The sequence below is a fragment of the Mustela nigripes genome, chromosome 15 (assembly GCF_022355385.1).
Source record: "Mustela nigripes isolate SB6536 chromosome 15, MUSNIG.SB6536, whole genome shotgun sequence".
Lineage (NCBI taxonomy): Eukaryota > Metazoa > Chordata > Mammalia > Carnivora > Mustelidae > Mustela > Mustela nigripes.
This window is the reverse complement of record NC_081571.1, coordinates 2,165,210-2,183,728: the sequence shown is the minus strand read 5'-3', so window position 1 is coordinate 2,183,728 and position 18,519 is coordinate 2,165,210. Positions and strand designations below refer to the sequence as shown.

At 34.5% G+C, this 18,519-nt stretch overlaps 1 protein-coding gene across 1 annotated transcript in view; it reads left to right on the top strand.

Annotated features, from left to right (window-relative positions):
- Positions 1-18,519, top strand: part of XPO4 (exportin 4) — a 122,950-nt gene that overhangs the window by 17,045 nt on the left and 87,386 nt on the right. Inside the window, exons 2-3 of the mRNA XM_059378342.1 lie at positions 10,360-10,465; positions 15,874-16,015. Coding sequence (XP_059234325.1) covers positions 10,360-10,465; positions 15,874-16,015 — 248 coding nt within the window. The remainder of the gene's footprint in view (positions 1-10,359; positions 10,466-15,873; positions 16,016-18,519) is intronic.

The following is an 18,519-nucleotide window of genomic DNA, read 5'->3' as shown; positions in this document are numbered from 1 at the left end:
AAGGTGTTTATGCCTCTTAAATTAAGCTTGTTAAGTCTTTTTGTCTCCATAAACTAGCAGTTACAGACAGAGATATATTAATGGATTTGTTGGTAGTCCTCTCATTTTTGCTTTATATATATTGGAGGCTGTGTATTTACATACTACTTCAGTTAACCCTTTAATGATTATTAGATGGCCCACTTCTTTTTAGTAATACTTGACTTTAAATTGTTTTTTTTCCCTTTTGTTATCATAGTTATATCAATTTCATTAACTTCTGATGATAATTTGCTTGGCATGTTTTTTCCCAGCCTTTTCTTTTCAGCCTTTTTATGCCCTTGGGTTTTTTGTATGCACGAAGTTGGATTTCCTTTTATCTAGATTGAGAATCTCAGGGGTTTTTTTTTGTTTGTTTGTTTTTTGTTTTTAAATCTACAGTTAGTTTATTTATATTTATTTGTGATTGCTGATAAGTTATATATTTTTGTTATTTTGTGTATGTGTATATGGTTCTTCCTTTTGCTTTCTTTTGAGGTTTGAGAATCTTTTGTTTCTCATTTCATAGTTTGGGTGTTGTAATGTATATATTTTCTATTTTCTTGACCATGGCAGATATTTTAGTATGCATACTCAATTTAATCTGTATATGTTGTCCCAGAACAGTGCAAGAATTTAGAACTACCTCTCCTGATTTATGTTCTGTATATTGTCCAAAATCTTAAGCACCTTTTAATTTCATAAATTAATCATTTAAAAAATATTAGTATTCAGATTTAGTCCCCTAATTAATTTCTTTGTCCATAGTCCTTTGCATTCAAGACTTTCCATCTGGGATTCCTTTCCTTCTTGGAGTATATCCTTCAGAATTTCCTAAAGGAGGAGTGTTTCCATAGTTAAGAGTTTTTATTTAGGGAGCCTGGGTGGCTCAGTGGGTTAAGCCACTGCCTTTGGCTCAGGTCATGATCTCAGGGTCCTGGGATCGAGTCCCACATCAGGCTCTCTGCTCAGCGCGGAGCCTGCTTCCTCCTATCTCTCTGCCTGCCTCTCTGCCTACTTGTGATCTCTCTCTGTCAAATAAATAAATAAATTCTTTTTAAAAAAAAGTTTTTATTTAGCTTTTATTTGCATGACCATGTCTTCAATTTCATCTTAATCCTTGAAAGATGTTTCCTGGATCTGCATTTCTAAGTTAATAGTTACTTTTTGTTAGTACTCTGTAAGTGTTACTCTGTTTTCTCTCTAGTCTGGTTTTTCCTTGCTTTAAGAAATCATTTTCAAACTGTTACTTCTTTGAAGATAATCTTTCTTTTTTGGCTGTCTTTCAGATCTTCTCTTTAATTTTTGATTCTTCAGTTTCACTGTGGTATCAGTAATATGATTTTTTTTTCTTTTTTTATTCTGTTTGGATTCATTGGGCTTTCTTACTTTGAGCTTTAGTGTTTCTCATAAATTTTGAAATTTACTTACCAATTTGGAATACTTCTGCCATTTTTGAATCTTTATTTTTCAGTAAAGATCCTGGCAAAGGAACACTAAAAGGAGTAATTGAACAGTGTTACACTGGGGTAAGGTCTAAGGGAATCGCAGTGTTGCATTGGGGTAAGGTCTAAGGGAACCGCAGTGGATAGGGAAGCTTTTGTTAGGCCCTGAATGTGCAGGGAGGGAGAGTGAAGAATTTGAGAGAGCTGCAGCTGTAGTAGAGAGCAGCCTGACTGGAGTTGTGGCTTTTGGTGAAGAAAAGGTGCCACATGCTGGGGCTAGGGGAAGAGGGTGAGGAAGCCTAGATGATATGGTTTTGTGTAGGTTAGTTTCCTGGGGCTCTAACCTTTACTTTGTCCTCCAAGACTTTTAATGTTTGTACCTCTCTACATTTTGAATAATTTTTTGTATCTCTTTTCAGTTTTCTCCTATATTTAAAAAAATGCCTTTTTTTAATATATATATGTGTGTGTGTATATATATATATGGATATATTTATTTATTTATTTTAAAATATTTTATTTATTTATTTGACAGAGAGAGAGGTCGCAAGTAGGCAGAGAGGCAGGCAGAGAGAGAGGGGGGCAAGCAGGCTCCCCATTGAGCAGAGAGCCCAATGCGGGCCTCAATCCCAGGACCCTTACTGAGATCATGACCTGAGCCAAAGGCAGAGGCTTAACCCACTGAGCCACCCAGGCGCCCTCTTACGTGCCTTTTAATCTATCCATTGAGTTTTTAACATTTTTTGAGGCATATACAATAAAATTCACAAATCTTGGGTGTCTAGTTTGATGAGTTTGGGCTGTTGTATATACTCCCTGTAACCACCATCTAAGTGAGATCTATGTTTATAAAATGTTGAAATTTTTCTTGTATGTTGTTCCTAAGAGATCTGTTGTGTTATCTTGCTACTTACTTTTACCATTTTTAAGTACTTTCATATAGTTGTACAGCCTTCACCACTATCTCCAGAATTTTTCCATTATCCCAAACTGAAACTCTGTACTCATTAAATAATAATTCCCCATTTCTCCCCTCACCCCATCCAAGGCAAGCACTATTCTACTTTCTTTCTCTATGAGTTTAACTGTTTTAGATACCTTATATAAGTGGAATTATATGGCATTTTTCTCATTTCTTGCTTATTTCATGCATCAGATTGTTTCCAAGATTCATTCCTGTTGTAGCATGTATCAAAAATTCATTCCTTTTTAAGGCTGAATATATGCCATTATCTGTGTATGTATACTACCTTTTGTTTATTTATTGCTCCATCAGTGGACATGTGGTTGTTTACACCTTTCGGCTTTTGGGAGTAATACTGCTATGGACATTGGTATATGGTCTGTTTGAGCCCTGCTTTTCATTCTTTTGAGTATATACCTAGAGGTGGAATGCTGTCTTGTGTGCTAGTTCTGTGTTTAATTTTTGAGGAACTAACATACTATCGTTCATAGTAGCTGCATTAAAAAAAAAATAAATGTTGGGGTGCCTGGGTGGCTCAGTCAGTTAAACACCTGCCTTCGGCTCAGGTCATGATCCCAGGGTCCTGAGATCAAGCCCTGCATCCAGCTCCTTGCTCCATGGGGAGCCTGCTTCTCCCTCTGCCTGCCACTCCCCTTGCTTGTGCGTGCATATGCGCGCGCTCTCTCTCTCTGTCAAGTAAATAAATAAAATCTTAAAAAAACTAACAAACCAAACCTACATGTTTTACATTCCCACCAGTAATGGACAAGGGTTCCAGTTTCTCCACATCTTTGTCAACAACTGTTCCTTTCTTTCCTTGTCTTTCTTTGTCATTCTTCTAGATGTAAAGTACAATCTCATTGTAGTTTTGATTTGCATTTCCCTAATGAGTGATGTTGGGAATATTTTTATGTGCTTACTTGCCAGTTTGTATGTCTTTGGAGAAAATGTATATTCCTGAGGTGCCTGGGTAGCTCTGTCAGTTAAGTATTTGCTTTCTGGTCAGGTCATGATCTCAAGGTCTTTGAATTGAGCCCCGAGTCAGGCTCTCTGCTCAGCAGGGCATCTGCTTCTCCCTCTCCCTCTATGCTTTCTCTCCCTTTCTCATTTAAAAAAAAAAAAAATCTTGAATATAAAAGAAATATATATTCGAGTTCTTTGCTCATTTTTAAATTGAGTTCTTTGTTTCTCTTTTGTTTAGTTTTAGGAATCCTTTATAGATTCTGGTGGTTACTCGCTTATCATATGTATGATTGGTAAAAAATTTTCCCATTCTGTGAATTGATTTTTTGTTCTGTTGATAGTATCATTTGATATGCAAAGGGTTTTTTAATTAGGTTTGCATCATATAGTTTTAAGTTATTTTAAACATTTGTACTGTGTTTCTGAACGTTTCCAATATTTAAGAGTTTTGTTGGTTTGATTGCTTAATTTATTATTTTGCAGACTCATGGTGACATGTTTTCTCACGTGTTTAAAAGTTTTTGAATATTAGCTGTGGGAGGTGTTTCTAGAAAAGTCTGAAACCTGGATTATAGTGCATGACCAACACAGGACTACTTTAAATTTATTGGCTTGAAGTTTTTGGGCCACATGGGTACTGTTGAAATGAAGCAGAAACTTGTTTGAAGGCTTGTTCATGGTTATCAGTTGTAGTAGTTTTCTACTTTTACCTATCACTAAGATCCAGGCTAGGAAGTTTCTTTCTCCCTCTCTTCTTCCTCCCTCTCTGTTTTTCTTTTTGTTTTTAATGGTTTACCTGTACTAAGTTTTATGTTTACCTGTACTCAGGTTTTGTTTTTTAATGGTTTACCTGTAATAAATTTTATGTTTACCTGTACTCAGGTTTTTGTTTTTTAATGGTTTACCTGTACTCAGTTTTATGTGGAGGGATGTCCTGTTAGTTCCCATCTTAGGAGATTCCTGATTATATCTTGTGTCTTTTTTACCTTTGGGCAGCCATCAGAATGGAAATTCAAGGTCACCTGGGATTGGCAGATGTCTCTTGGGTAAATGCATAAGTGCCGTTTTTAATCTTTGGATCACTGCTTTGGTTTAGTTTTAGCTTCTGAGGATTTCTTAATTTGTTGTAAGCTCAGGAGTACATTAAAAATGTAGAGATACTTCATCCACCATTTTTATTTGGTTTTAGCTGGAGAGGAGTTCAGAGTATCTTGAACTGTTGGGGCCCAAGGAAGGCTCCCTCATTTTAAAAATGCAATGTTTCAAATAAATGGAGAAATATGAGCAGTTTAAATCATAACCATGTACCCATCTCCTGGATTAACAAAGGTTAATATAGTCATTTTACATATAATCTTAAAAATAATGTCACAGATATAATTGAAGCCTCCTTTGGGTCCCTTTTAGATACTGTTCTCCAGCCTCTGCTTCTTCATAATCATAATTTTAAAATTGTTTGTCCTTACCATCCATGTTTTTACATTTTGCCCACAAAGAAAAATAAAAACTACCATAATTTAGAGTTTCTGAAATTTTATATAGATGATATGTTATATATATTCTGTCATTTGGTCTCTCCTCTGTCAATTTCTATTGTGAAATGATCACAGTTAATTAATATATGTCAACATACATAGCTACTAAATCTTTTTCTTAAGATGAGAACTTTTAAGATCTATTCTCTTAGAAACTTTCAAATACACAATATTATTAATATAGTTACCATCCTATACATAGCATCCCCATAGCTTACTTATTTTATAACTGGAAGTTTGCCTTTTCACCCCCTTCACCCATTTCATCTTCCTCTTCCTCACAGCCACCAATCTGATCTCGTATCTATGAAGAGCTGTTTTTTGTTAGAGACAACGCATAAGTGAGATCATTCTCTTTAAGTAAATGTCTTTCTCTCTCACTTCACTTAGGCATACTGCTTTCAAGGTCCTTTTTCCTAGTTAATTTGACTCTTTTGGGCCTTTTCCTTACTTGTCTTGGGATCTCCTTGTCATATTCTGAGATGAACCATATGGTTCATCGGTATTTAAATTGGAATTGTATTAATTATTATAGGTTAATTTGAGGAGACGCATGTGTATTTTTAACTGCAGTTCTCTTACCAATTATAAGATGTATTCATCAGCGTCATTAGATGATTTGCCTGGAGAGATCCTTGACTGGAAGTTTCCCAAATACTGCGCTACAGAGATAGGATTAGAAACCTGGGGATTTTAAGTCAGTATCCCATTCTTTTAATTAAAGGGGACTCTAAGATTGTTTAAAAGGATTTTTAAGGTAGTGTAAACCTGTTTGTAAGCAGAAAGCACAGTGCCATTGCTTAGCATAACTTTAAGATAAAAAGAGAGAAGAGAGGAGGGAGGAAATGAGGTGATAAGTGAGCAGGGAGCCAGTGGGACAGGAATGGGAGAAGGATTTAGATTTCAGAGAAAGTTGAGGGGGAGGGAATATTTTGTTAGAAATTGGAGAAGGATATAGGAGATCAGTCCTTTTGAAAAGGAAGATACATAAAGGAGCTAGTTAATCATACAGGAAGGCTTTCACTTTGGGAAAGAAAAGAAAGATCATTTTCTGAGAGATTGGAATACTGGGTATCATGAGATGAGAGGTTTGAGAGAAAAACAGATTTGAAAGGACAGTTTTTGGGAGTGTGCTAGGAAATCACAAGAGATTAATTAGGGCACATCTCTCAAATGAGTTTAGCTGGAAAGGTCCAGTATCTGGAATTTAGTCTTTGTGGAACACTTGAAATATTGATATGATAATATCATTATGTGTTATGGTTTTAAATTTAGGTAGGAGCATTGGTAAGTTCCAAAGGTTTAAGGAAAGATTGTAGATAGAAAACTAAAAATTGAACAAATTCTTAACTTAAAGTCTTCAGGGAATGAATGAAAAGTTGCCAGTAAACATGTTTTTAGGTAGTACATCTGTGATTTTCTCTTTTTTAGTGTATGTGCTGCCAAAGGGAGCACCATCTGTGATTTTCTAATTTGAACATTAAGCCATGCTCTCTCTCTAACAAAAAGAACAATTAGAGCTAAGAAAATTCTTATTATGAGCTCTATGACATAGCTTCCAGTTTTGTTTTCTACTTTTGTTGCTTGTTTCCTTTCTACAAGTTGTGCCTGATTTTTCAATCTTTGACCATTTTTTTTTTAACACAGTCCTATAAATGTTGGTATTTATAGTAAGCCAAGAATATTACTCAGATTTCTCTAATAGCTATCTGATAGAAATTAGTCTCAATCATGTCTCCTCATTAGTACTAAAAAAGAGTCAAATAATGGGCTTTGATATCACACAAATGTAAGGTGAAATTCTGGTTATGATATTTATTGTGATCTTGGGTATGTGACGATCTGCAAATATAAGTTTCTCCATATGTAAAAGGGAGGAAATAATTTGTACAGGGATGTTGCGTGATTAAATAAGAGCGTATGTATGTAACTTAGCAGTCTGCATGAGGAATAATTAATGCTTTTGTTGTTAACCAGAATAAAAGTTACTGTAGCTGCCCAGGGAAAGAAAAAGTCTGAAGGTCTCATAGGATTTAGCAAGTGGGATTTTTTGAGGATAGATTAGCATGATGACAGAGAAACCAGAATGCAGTTAGTGGCAGAAGTGATAGACTGTCATAATTATTTGCGCGATTATTTGATCAATGTCTGTCTTTTCTAAGACTCAGAATTCTGTAAGGGCAGGGGTAATTTTCCCTGTTGTTACACACTCAGTTTCTGGCATGGTGCTTGAAGTTTAGGTAGCCTTAGTAAATATTCTTTTAATAGAAATTATTTAGGTACTTTGGTTTTCCCAAACCCCTCATATTAAATATGTCATTTAATCCATTTATTAGTGTATTTTGAGTTCTAGCTTCAGATGCCCTTGGCTGTGTGCTACCAATGGTGTTTTCTCAGGGTTTTTTGTAAATTGAAGGTGGCCTGGATAGGCTATGGAATGAATGGTGCAGGCTGGGCGAGAAACACCAGTATATTGCGTTAGGAATTTGTGAGCTTCAGGTTTCTTGCTAGCGTGACTCCTTAGAAAAACCTCAATTTTTCCCTGATGTTGACTTTGTTGTCCTGAAGAAACCCAGAATTGCTCACCTGCTGTTTCCTCTTACCATTACTGTACTCTGCTACCACCTACTATTTCTTTCAGCTCTTCTGATTCATTTGACCACACTTTGTAAGTGTGAGCTTTTTAAAAGTTTTTACTATTTATTAATGACAATGAAAGAACATTAATAGACAATACAAAAAGACTCTTTTATTTTACTATTATTTCTTTACTGAAAGTTTACAAGCTATGTAAAACATCTAGCATTGGGTGCTAGAGGAGGACTTTTAGGGGGAATTTACTTCCTTTCTATCTCCATGCTTTAAACACAGTAAGTCTTACATGGTACTGAGCCATCTAAGTGTAGTTTCTGTTAAAGAGTTAGGGCACTAGGTTCAGTTTCCACCTCTGCTTCCTCTTTGACCGTGAGCAAATTGATTACTCCATTCCTCAGTTTCCTCATCTGTAAAATGGGGATAATGATAGTTTGTACCTCGTAAGGCTGTTATTAGGATTAATGAGATTATATATGTACGTTCCCATCCATCTATTTGAAAATAATGCTTTGCAATGCTGAGTACTCAGTCTTGTTGTGTTGCCTCTCCTTTTGGTATGTGCAAGGCTCTAGGGCTCTAGGAATTTAGAGATGAGTAAAGTTAAGTTTCTGGTATCAGAAAAGTCAGAGAAAAGGAAAGAGGGGGAAGCAAATACTTGGGAGTACATTATGGTAAGTTGGGTAGTAGAGATACACCTGTAGTGTATCCTACAAGGTGAGAGAGACACATCATTTGTGTTCAGGCTGACTAGGGAGAGGTCAGAAAAAGCTGATGAAGGAGAGACTGAAGCAGAATTTGAAGGATGAATTCTGATTTCTTTCTTTTTTTTTTTTTTAATTTAATTTTATTTTTTCAGTGTTCCAAGAGAGTTCTGATTTCTAAAGAGGAAGGAGTTTACAGGTGGAGGTTCCATAGGTCATACTATGTAGGGACTTTGGAGGGAAAAATGTATATTTTTGGTTTAGGCTCCCTGCCTGCTGAATCTTTAGGGGCTGGGAATCTGTTTTGTGTTTTGTTTTTAACAAAAAAACTTCAGCACTCAGCAGTGCATAGAACTTGCTATTTGGAAACCACTGCCAAGTCATTTTCAAAAAGAATTAAAAGCTTTGGTTTTGGGAAACTAAAGTGAACACCATATTGCCATTTAATGAATCAGTTGATGATTTTATTGTTTTTATGATAATGTTCAACCAGGTGATTGAGATAAACCAACTTTTAGATTATACTTCACTACTTAGGAAATCTGATACTTTATAAATGAAATAGTTAAGTTATATTGAGACCTGTACTTTATTAGAGTGTCTAAAGGTCATTAGCCTTAGGAACTATTTTTGTTTGTAGAGTAACTGGCATGATTATTTGCAAAATTGTATATGTACTGCTTTTCAAGGGTGATGAGATGAATGTTTAAATCAGAATTACCTGGGCAATCCATAGTTGTTGATTTGTATTCATAGCAGTATAACATGTTGCAGTGATGTTTAATAATATGCCTGTGTTTCTGGGGTATAGTCAGCAGATATTAATGAAAATATATCTTGCGAAAACACAAACTTGTTGAATTTAAAAAGACGGTGAGAATGAAGAATTTGCAAATGGAAGGACAAAAATATTTATATTTAGCATAGATTTCACAGTATTTTATTAATAAAGACTTTTTTCAAAAAACATTAAGGAATTTAACACAATTCTTTAATAAAAATATTTTCATTTTTATTAGAGAGCTGTAGAGGGTGCTGTATCATTGGGAATAGTATCTGAATTGGTTTTAGCTAATTACAAGAATTCCTTTAGGCCAGACTATCAAAGTTGGTTAATTTCTCATAGATACACATTTCTGCTCACTATTTTAACTAAAATTATAGTGACTAATGTTGCTATAGTTTATTATAATGGTCTAACATACTTTATTGCAAAATGTTTTTTATCTTCCAGATTATTTGAATCTAGTTGAAATTTTGATCTCCCCATTTTCTATTGGTTACAGTAGCAAAGGTTTATTTTCCTACCATCTACCCTGACTCTCCCCGCCCAAATTGCGAATTCTGGTATTTAATTGGTAGACTTATTTAAGCAATCTCTTCTCTTCAGATGGGTCCCAATCAGTCTAAGATAACCATGCCATATAATGAGAATATATATATTTTAGGTTCAAAAGAATATTTATCTTTAGAGAAAAGAACAAAATGGAATTTTAGAACAAAATGGAACTTTAAAACCTGATAGACTTTACAGGTGGTTTTTGTTAAGCCAGAATTCTGGCTTTTTCTGATTTATTTATTATTCAGATAGGAGTTTTATAAATCCCAATTTCACTGTTCCCTAGTTTTTCTGGTTTAATGGTGATTTTAGAAAACTTGATATGTAGAATTATCTGGTAATAACTTTTATTTTAAAGGATTGCTGTTAGAAAACACATTTTTAGTAACTTAAGGATTCATTTTCACCAGTGCTGAAGAATTTAGAGATTATTTGAACTTGATGAAGTGATATATTTTAGAATAAAAAGCAGTAAGTTAGCTATGTTTAAAAGATAAGGAAAATGTTGGGTAAGTATCTTCTAAAATGTAGGCATCTTTAAAGGCTTCTCATCCAAACTTTGCCAGGAATTTCTTCCTTTTTCCTGAAACTATATTTTAAATATTTATTAAGAAGTTTTATACTATAGTTTCTTTAAAATAAGAAGCAGGAATTTGTCCTTTCATTACCACCACCCATCCCAAGTGAAAATATTTTCTCTTTCTGTGGGTTAAAGGTTTGCTGCTGTTCAAGCTTTCTTATTAAACAAGTGTACTCTGTTTTTTTGTTTTGTTTTGCTTTTGTTTTTTTAACTCTCAAGGCACCACCTTCCATGGTTAATAATGAGCAACGCCAGCATGCAGAGCACATATTCTTATCATTTAGGAAATCAAAATCACCATTTGCGGTTTGCAAGCATATTTTGGGTAAGTATTCGTTTTAAAAATAATTTTGCAGAATCAGATCTCATTTTTCTGTCTTGAATGTTTTTAAATTTTTAAATTTAAATTCCTTTTAAAACAAGCAGGTTTGTATAGTTAAAATTTTCCATTAATATTGATTCTATTGAAGTGGCTTTAAAGATATTCCATAAAGCCAGACAGAGAAATTTGTTTTTACTTTGAATTTTCTTCCCCTGAATATAGTATTCAGTAATTTATTATTCAATAATTTATTCAGTAATTTTTTATTGACCATAACACAAAGGCTATTAATGGTGGTGGTGGGGGGGAAGTCTAACAGTTTTTCAGTTGTTCAAGCGTGCTGTCACTTATCATAGGAAATGTACTATAATATAGCTTACCCTAGTGTTTTAAAATTATGATTATTTTGGAGGTTTCAACAGTTTTTCTTTTAGTTTTTTTCAGAAAAAATTTTTTTAACCATGTAGCTTATACTCAGCTTTCTTAGCAAATATTAGTTCTGTGTAGGTTATCACTGTATATTTTTAAATGAAGCATTTTTACTCTTGTAAAAATATTTTACGGGTACTCTTTATCTGACATATGTACAGAAATGATCTGTTTCCTTTAAAAAATAATCACAAAAGTTTTAACTCTTGTCCAAAAATGGCATTTTCTTAAATATTATACACACAGTTTTCTTCCTCTTACATGTTTTTCAAAAACAGTAAGAGAAAATTTCATTGGTTATTGTTATTTTATAACTTAATTATTGTTGGCTCTTTTGCTTAATCGGAGCTATTTTTTATAACCCATATTTGAGGCTCTGAGCTATCCTTGACTACAAAGTTGATTAGTTGTGTATTAAGACCTAAAATTTATGACCTTTTATTCTTGTGCTTTTAGAAAGACTCATCTGTTAGCCACCAGCACTCTGGTTTCTAGATTGAAATAGCCTATAATTAAAATCATGTTAATAATGCTTTATGTAAAGGGCTTATAAATAAATTGTCAGATTGTAGTAGAAAGAGTATTGCTGTAGGTATGGTGAGATCGGAATACCTGCACAGTATCAACTTAGGAAGTCATTTAGCCCGTTTTTCATCTGTAAGAGGAGAACATTGGTACCCTTTTCCTTCATGGACTTGGTTGCCTTAAGCTGTTATGAGGCACAAATGTAGTAACATTTAAAACTGCTTTGTAAACAGTCTAAGTGACCCCATTACCTGATTACAGAAGGCATTTAAAAAATATGATAACCTTAAAAAAGTGCTCTGTTCTCTTTTTGCAAGGAGCTAGCAGTGGTGGTGAAGGTGGCTCTGTCTCATTCAGGAGTTAGATCTTACCATTAGAGGGACAGTTTTAATAACCACCTTTTAAATTCTAAATGAGGCAGTTTTGGTCTTTTTTTTTTTTTTTTTTTTAATGGTCAATTTTTATACTTTGGGGTGAATTTGTTTCTGGCACTAAGAAAATTTGTTACCATATGCCCATGGAGAATATTTGATTTCATGTTAAATTATAAAAAGCAAAACTAAACATCACTATTAAGAATTTAAGGGAGGCTTCATCTTTACTGCCTTGAGATTGTCCAGCATTTAGAAATTAGATTTAGAAAGCCATCGTATTAAACTAGTCACCTAAAATAAATTGAGTCTGGTTTTTATGGCTTATGCCTTAACTACATTAATTAGGATTCCATCATTTTCATCTGACTTTCTGTTGTAATTCAGTTGTCATTCTGTACTAGTTGGGAAATAGTTGATCTAAGTTTTAAGTATTTTATTAGAGTGTATTTATTTATACAATTCTTTCCTTTTTAGAGTATGTATTTTATGAAGTACTATTGCTTTGTTATGATTTGAGCTTGTTTTAGAATACTTTTGTTTTCCTGATAAAAATTTCTAAAGAATAGTATTGCTAGTTCTGGCTGTGCTTTTAAAATCAGTTTGGGTTTTGAGACATTAACTATTTAAAAGGTTGAGTGCATGTATTATAACCATAATCTAATCATTAATGTACTGCAAAGCCCTGTGTTACATTAATGTTTACATCTGAACTTCACAGAAAATCTTTCAACTCCTTACTCAGTTGCCACCAGCACAGAAGGGTTAATTCCTCTAAGAAGACTTCTCATACACGTGGCAGTCAATCGCAATTCAGAATTTTCACATTCTTATTTAGGGATAATATGTCATTTTTATACAGTGGGTAATATTCTGATAAAGGGGAGACTTTCTCTTTGATGCTTCCCTTCTCTGGCCTCTTAAAATTCTTCCTTCCTTCACTTAAGTTTTATGTTGCTTGTTTTTCCCCATTTCTTTCTCTTCTACACTTTTATTTTTATTCTAGGTTTACTTTTGCACTCTTCTCTGTGTGTGTGTGTGTGTGTGTGTCTGTGCGCGCGCACACACGCGCATGCGCGTGTTCATGTTGCATGCCTGTGCATTTTATCAGAAGACTTTTAGACTTCAGAAGTCTGGCACTTAAGGTTTTGCTAGTTTGGTCTGGTCGAATGTGTGTTCCCAAATCCTGCAAGTTCTGTTCTTGTTTAAGAAATACCTCCAACCAGTGAGAGATTGGTTCAACGCTTCTGGGACTAACTTTGTAGCATTCTTCTATCCTTCCCTCAGAGAGAAATGGATTTCTTTAATTTCTTATCTCAGAAGTGGTTGAAACAAAACAAAGTGAAACCCAAGACTTACTGTTGTTTGGTGTGCCTATGTATCATTAAGCAGACTCTGGAGCTTCTATTGCCTGTGCTTTAGACAGAAATCTTTAAGGCTAGAGGTAAATGTATATAGTAGCTGATTATCTCGGCCTTGACTATTACGGTTTTAGTATTCCTCTGAAAATATTTTTGATCAGAATGTAGTGCTCTGCCTCTCATTATTTACTTCAATTTATTTCACCTCTCATTATTTACTTTAACTTTTGTCTTCATGGTTCTGTGTAGTTTCAGATGGCTGACATGATAGAAATTAATTTTATTTACATAATTATTATTAAAGAAAGTTACTGTGGTGGGAAGTGAAAGCTTCCTGCCAAAGTGGCCCAAAATAATTATCTAGACAGTGTCCTGGTCAGTGGAGAATCATCCTACAAGTATCAGAAATTCCAAGTAAATTGTGATTTCCTCATGAAGACTTTGCAATTTCAAGCATCTTTAGAGCAGAGAGCAAGAATAAGAGCTTGTTTGTCCAAGTGAAGTCCTAATCTTCTGCTGGTAGCTTCTAGAGTTCCATAGAGCTTCTGCACATTTATATTACGTGTACATACAGTTTATGAAGGCTAATCATAAGTTTTACGAGAAGGTATAATTCATTAGGTTAGGAAGATTCTTCCTTTTAAATTTGGAATTCAGCTTTCTTTTTTTCAGATCCTCCATTCTTAGAGACAGCTTCTTATGGGAGTAGTAATTTAGCTATGCCTATTTAATATCAAACAGAGGTATCTAAGAGTTATCTTGGAAACTTTTGAATGTCATTCACCTTCTGCAGTTATTTCCTCCCCCAACCCTTGCAAAAAAAGGAGGAGGAGGCAGGAAAAATGGATTGGGTATAAGTACAAACAGAAATAAGCATGTTTCATTGCTTATGAAAACAAGAAGGTACTTGCTTGGTCTCTCTTCATTGGCATATGCCTTTAGGGGCGGGTTAGTATAGCTCCAGAAACATTTACCAGCCATGCTTATTGAATTTCTTCTCTTAATCTCTTGGTTCATCAACACTTTCTTTAGCTGTAAAATGCAGAAAATGAATTAGATGATCTTTGGAATAGTATTTCCAAAATTCTGTGAGTCCGTAAGATTTTGCTTCTTTGTTAAAACTCATAGTTAAGGATTTCAGGTTTCTTGTCTTTAAAATTTTTACCATTGCAATAGAAAATGAAATTAGGCCATCAATCATCATTCATTTTCAGGAAGAGGTTTATAATAAGAGACTACCTAACTTACCTTTATGAAGCAGTACCATATTTTTCCTTAAGTGATCTAAATAGATAGAGCTAGTTTCTGTTTCAAATCCTCTTTGAATAAAACATGGTTTGTTTGTTTTTTACTCCTAGAACTTTAAACATCTTTTTATAATAAGTTTACATTTTTGGAAGCTATTGCTTTATTTATTGATAATTTTTTAAGGTTTCTAAATTTTTGTGAGTTCTGATTATCATCTCAATTAGAATTCATGTTAAGATAGCATGGAATAATCAAACTTAAAAAGAAGAAAGTCCGAATTGGTTCCTCTTATTAGTTTTTATAGGTTCAAAACTCATATGTAGTAGTCTAAATTGATAGAAATTTATGTAGGATATACCTTTTCTCATGCATTTTTATAGCTTATTGTGTCAAGATCACTTAAAGATTTTTAAATGACCTAAGCTTGAGTAGGAGAGAAAATGATGTGCCTGACTATATCTTCATGCTCTTCTAATAAATTCTTGAAGGTGCCATTCTATGCCTAGAGTTAATTTCTCATGGCTTTCAGATACTTATGTCTAGTGATCTTGGCAAATAACCTGCAGTCTAATCATAGACTTTTCATGGATTTCACATGATGGTTATTTTTTAGGACTTCACAAAATTTCTATTTTTTCTTGACTTCATTTTGACTGTTTCTCCCTTTTGATAATGCTGTTTGGAAACCGATTGTAGTGGTATTGGTGAAAGAAAGAAAAAATAGAAGATTAAAATATTTCTTACGGATGTTAATTTTCTATTTTTTCTTTCCCTCCTGATTTAGTTTTTAGTTCAGAAACTATAACTTGCTAGTTAAGGCTGGGTTTTTCTAAGGGTAGCTTTGGAATTTTACTCAGTTTGAACAATATTGCAATCAGAAAATTCACAAGAACTTCTCACCTTGTGTAAATGTGACTCATTTTTGTTTTCTTTTCTTTCTTTTTTTTTTTAACATTTTGAGAAAAGTAAGCTGAACGTGATAGTGTTTATTTCTGAACTTGCTATTGGAGATGGGCCATCCTGCTGAAAGCTCAGTCACTTAACAAATATTTTAACAGCATGGCTCATCACAAATAGTGATGTTCAAAGACTAGTTTAAGATATTTTGCAGATACAAAGCTCTATTTTGCACAGGGTGAGAATCTCTTAGGAAATTTTCTGATTGCTTTATATTTTTATTTTTATTTTTTTTAAAGCTGTGTTATTTTTTAGTTCTTCATGCTTTGGAAGTAACAGTTGAAGAGAGGTGAGGAAAGTTTGTGAAAATTGTGATCGGTGATTAGCTGCCACCTGCCTGGGGTGTCTTCTGAGAGGAACTAACCTCTTTGTGGTGCTAGAGCAAGGTCACTGGATTAAAAAAGGAACAGGTAACCATCTTATTCCTTGTCTGAAAAGTTCTGTTTTTAAATTAATAAATGCAAAATGTTCAAAGGAAGATGAACTGCTGTTTAAAGAAAGTTTCTAATTTTCTCCTCAGAAACAAGTAAAGTGGACTATGTCCTCTTTCAAGCTGCCACAGCCATAATGGAAGCAGTTGTCCGAGAGTGGATTCTCTTGGAAAAAGGTAGCATCGAGTCACTGCGAACATTCCTTTTAACATATGTCTTACAGAGGCCTAAGTAAGTATGTGGTGGAGGTACTGCTAAAATACTTGTGCTGTGCTTCTCTCTCTCTCTGTTTTTTTAATGATAATGATAATGATGTTTATGGTTAAGCTCTGTTTGGAACTCCTATTTTAAAAATCACATGGTTGTGAGTTGTTTTTGGTACTTAATGAAATACTACTTTTTCTTTACGCTTACAGTACTAGGTTTTGTTTCTTTGAAAAGATGATGCTGGATGTTAGGGATTTTTTTTTTTTAAGAATTTATTTATTCATTTGGCAGAGAGAGACACAGCAAGAGAGGGAACACAAGCAGGGGAAGTGGGAGAGGGAGAAGCAGCAGCCTTCCTGCTGAGCAGGGAGCCCGATGTGGGGCCGAATCCCAGGCTCATAACCTGAGCCGAAGGCAGAACCTTAACGACTGAGCTACCCAGGTGCCCCGGGTGTTGCGTTTTTTTTGATGTTGGTTTAGTTCCAAAGATTTTGATTATAAATAAAAGTTGATCTTGGGCTCAAATGAAAATACTTTGTACTTACTTGTTCTTTTGGTACTTAGTAAGTATTATAAGACATAGGTGAATATCCTAAGACAGGTGAAGAGGGAACCATCTGTGTTATGTATATATGTACATAGAAATGCACGTTAATAAGGCTGTAGAAGAGAAAGAACCAAATTTTAATAGTTTCTTTTGGAAAATGGATCAGTTTTAAGAAATGGGGTAAAAGTAAGTTTTCTTTTTGTGTCATACACATTCTGTCTGAATATTTTATAAGATTTGTACATTCATTGCCTATATGACTTTTTTAATATGATGAAAATTGTCAGTCACACTATTTGGGGGAGAAATTCATATACCAGGGTGCCTGGGAGGCTGTTAGGTTAAGCGTCCGACTTGATTTCAGTTCAGGTTTTGATCTCAAGGTTATGAGTTCAAGGCCCGCATTGGGCTCCATGCTGGGCATGGAGCCTACTTAAAAAAAAAAATGAAGAAGTAGCAAATGCATTCTGCTACTTACCTTTTTTTTTTAAGTCCCCCAAACACCAAGTTGTCTTTTGAGAAGAGGCAGTGCACATTGTATGTATGCCATTTGCATAACTGGACAATTGAATTCGAGGAAAGTGTTATGTAATCAGAAATGTTGGTAATTAGGAATTTCAATTAGTGGCATTAAACATACATAAAGCTTTAAAAGTAGAACATACATTTGTTCCTACTGATTGTTCACTAGCATTCTCTGAATTCATAATATTTAATAATAATTACTGGCACAAATTTAGCACACAGTTAAATGCTGGTTGCTTTACAGATGCAAGAATGCATGAGAGAAAAAAGGCAAGATTTACTTAGCCTATAAACATTACAGGTGTAATGGGTAATGTTTTCTATAGATGAGTGAATATAGATGTGTGTAAAGGGAGAGTTTGGCTTGTTTTTCCCCGTTTTAATAGCACAAGGAAAAATTGACCAGTTTTCAAACCTTTCTCTTCTCCTTCACACTGGTTTTCTTTATTTAAATTTTAATTTGTGTGATATGATGAGGCCATTTGGGTGTGATATGATATTGTCTTGCCCTGGGGCTGCTCATTGATCCCATCCTTCCCACTTGGGAACCACTGAAATCTGAACCACACACTTAATATATGGTAGACTTAGAGAGAGAGAGTGAGTGTGTGTGTGTGTGTTTACACGTGCTCACATGTGATCTCTTGTATTATCCAAGAATAATCTCATTCTTATTTTTTTTTTAAAGGAATTTATTTACTTATTTGAGAGAGGGAGAAGAGAGAGAACAAGCACAGAGGGAGAGGGAGAAGCAGCCTGCCTGCTGATGCCCGCTGAGAGCTCGTTGGAGGGCCTGATCCCAGAACCCTGAGATCATGACCTGAGCTGAAGGCTCAACTGACTGAGCCACCCAGGCGGCCCCCACATAATCTCATTCTTAAATAATTTTCATTAGTTCAGAAGCTGTTTTGGAGCTGATTGTAGGGTTCTACATTGGTTCACTTACATATTTTCTCCCAAACTGTTTAAAAACAAAACTCTCAGCGAAATTGTAAGAAGAGTACAGTAAACACACACATACTCTTTTCCTAGTGGGGATTCAGTTAACATTTTGTCACATTTGATTTCTCTTATATATGTGCATTCCCCCCCGCCAACCACCTGAAAGTATGCCACAGAAATCGTGGTACTTCATCTTTAAATATTTGAGCATCTCTCCTGAGAGCATAATCTCAATACTCTTGATATAATTGACATATCTGTGTTAATCTAATGTAATTCTGATTCTACATTTTCATTTCCCCAGTTGTCTGAATTATGTTACTGATATTCTTTTTCCTTTATGTTACTTGTTTGATCCAGAATTTAACCACAGATTATATGTTGTATTTAGTTGTCATGTCTCTTCAGTCTCTTTTAATCTGGAATAATTCTACCCTTCTTTTGTTTCTCATGACACAGCCATTTTTGTCTCGTAGAATTTCCTACAGTATGGACTCAAGTCAAATGAAAACCA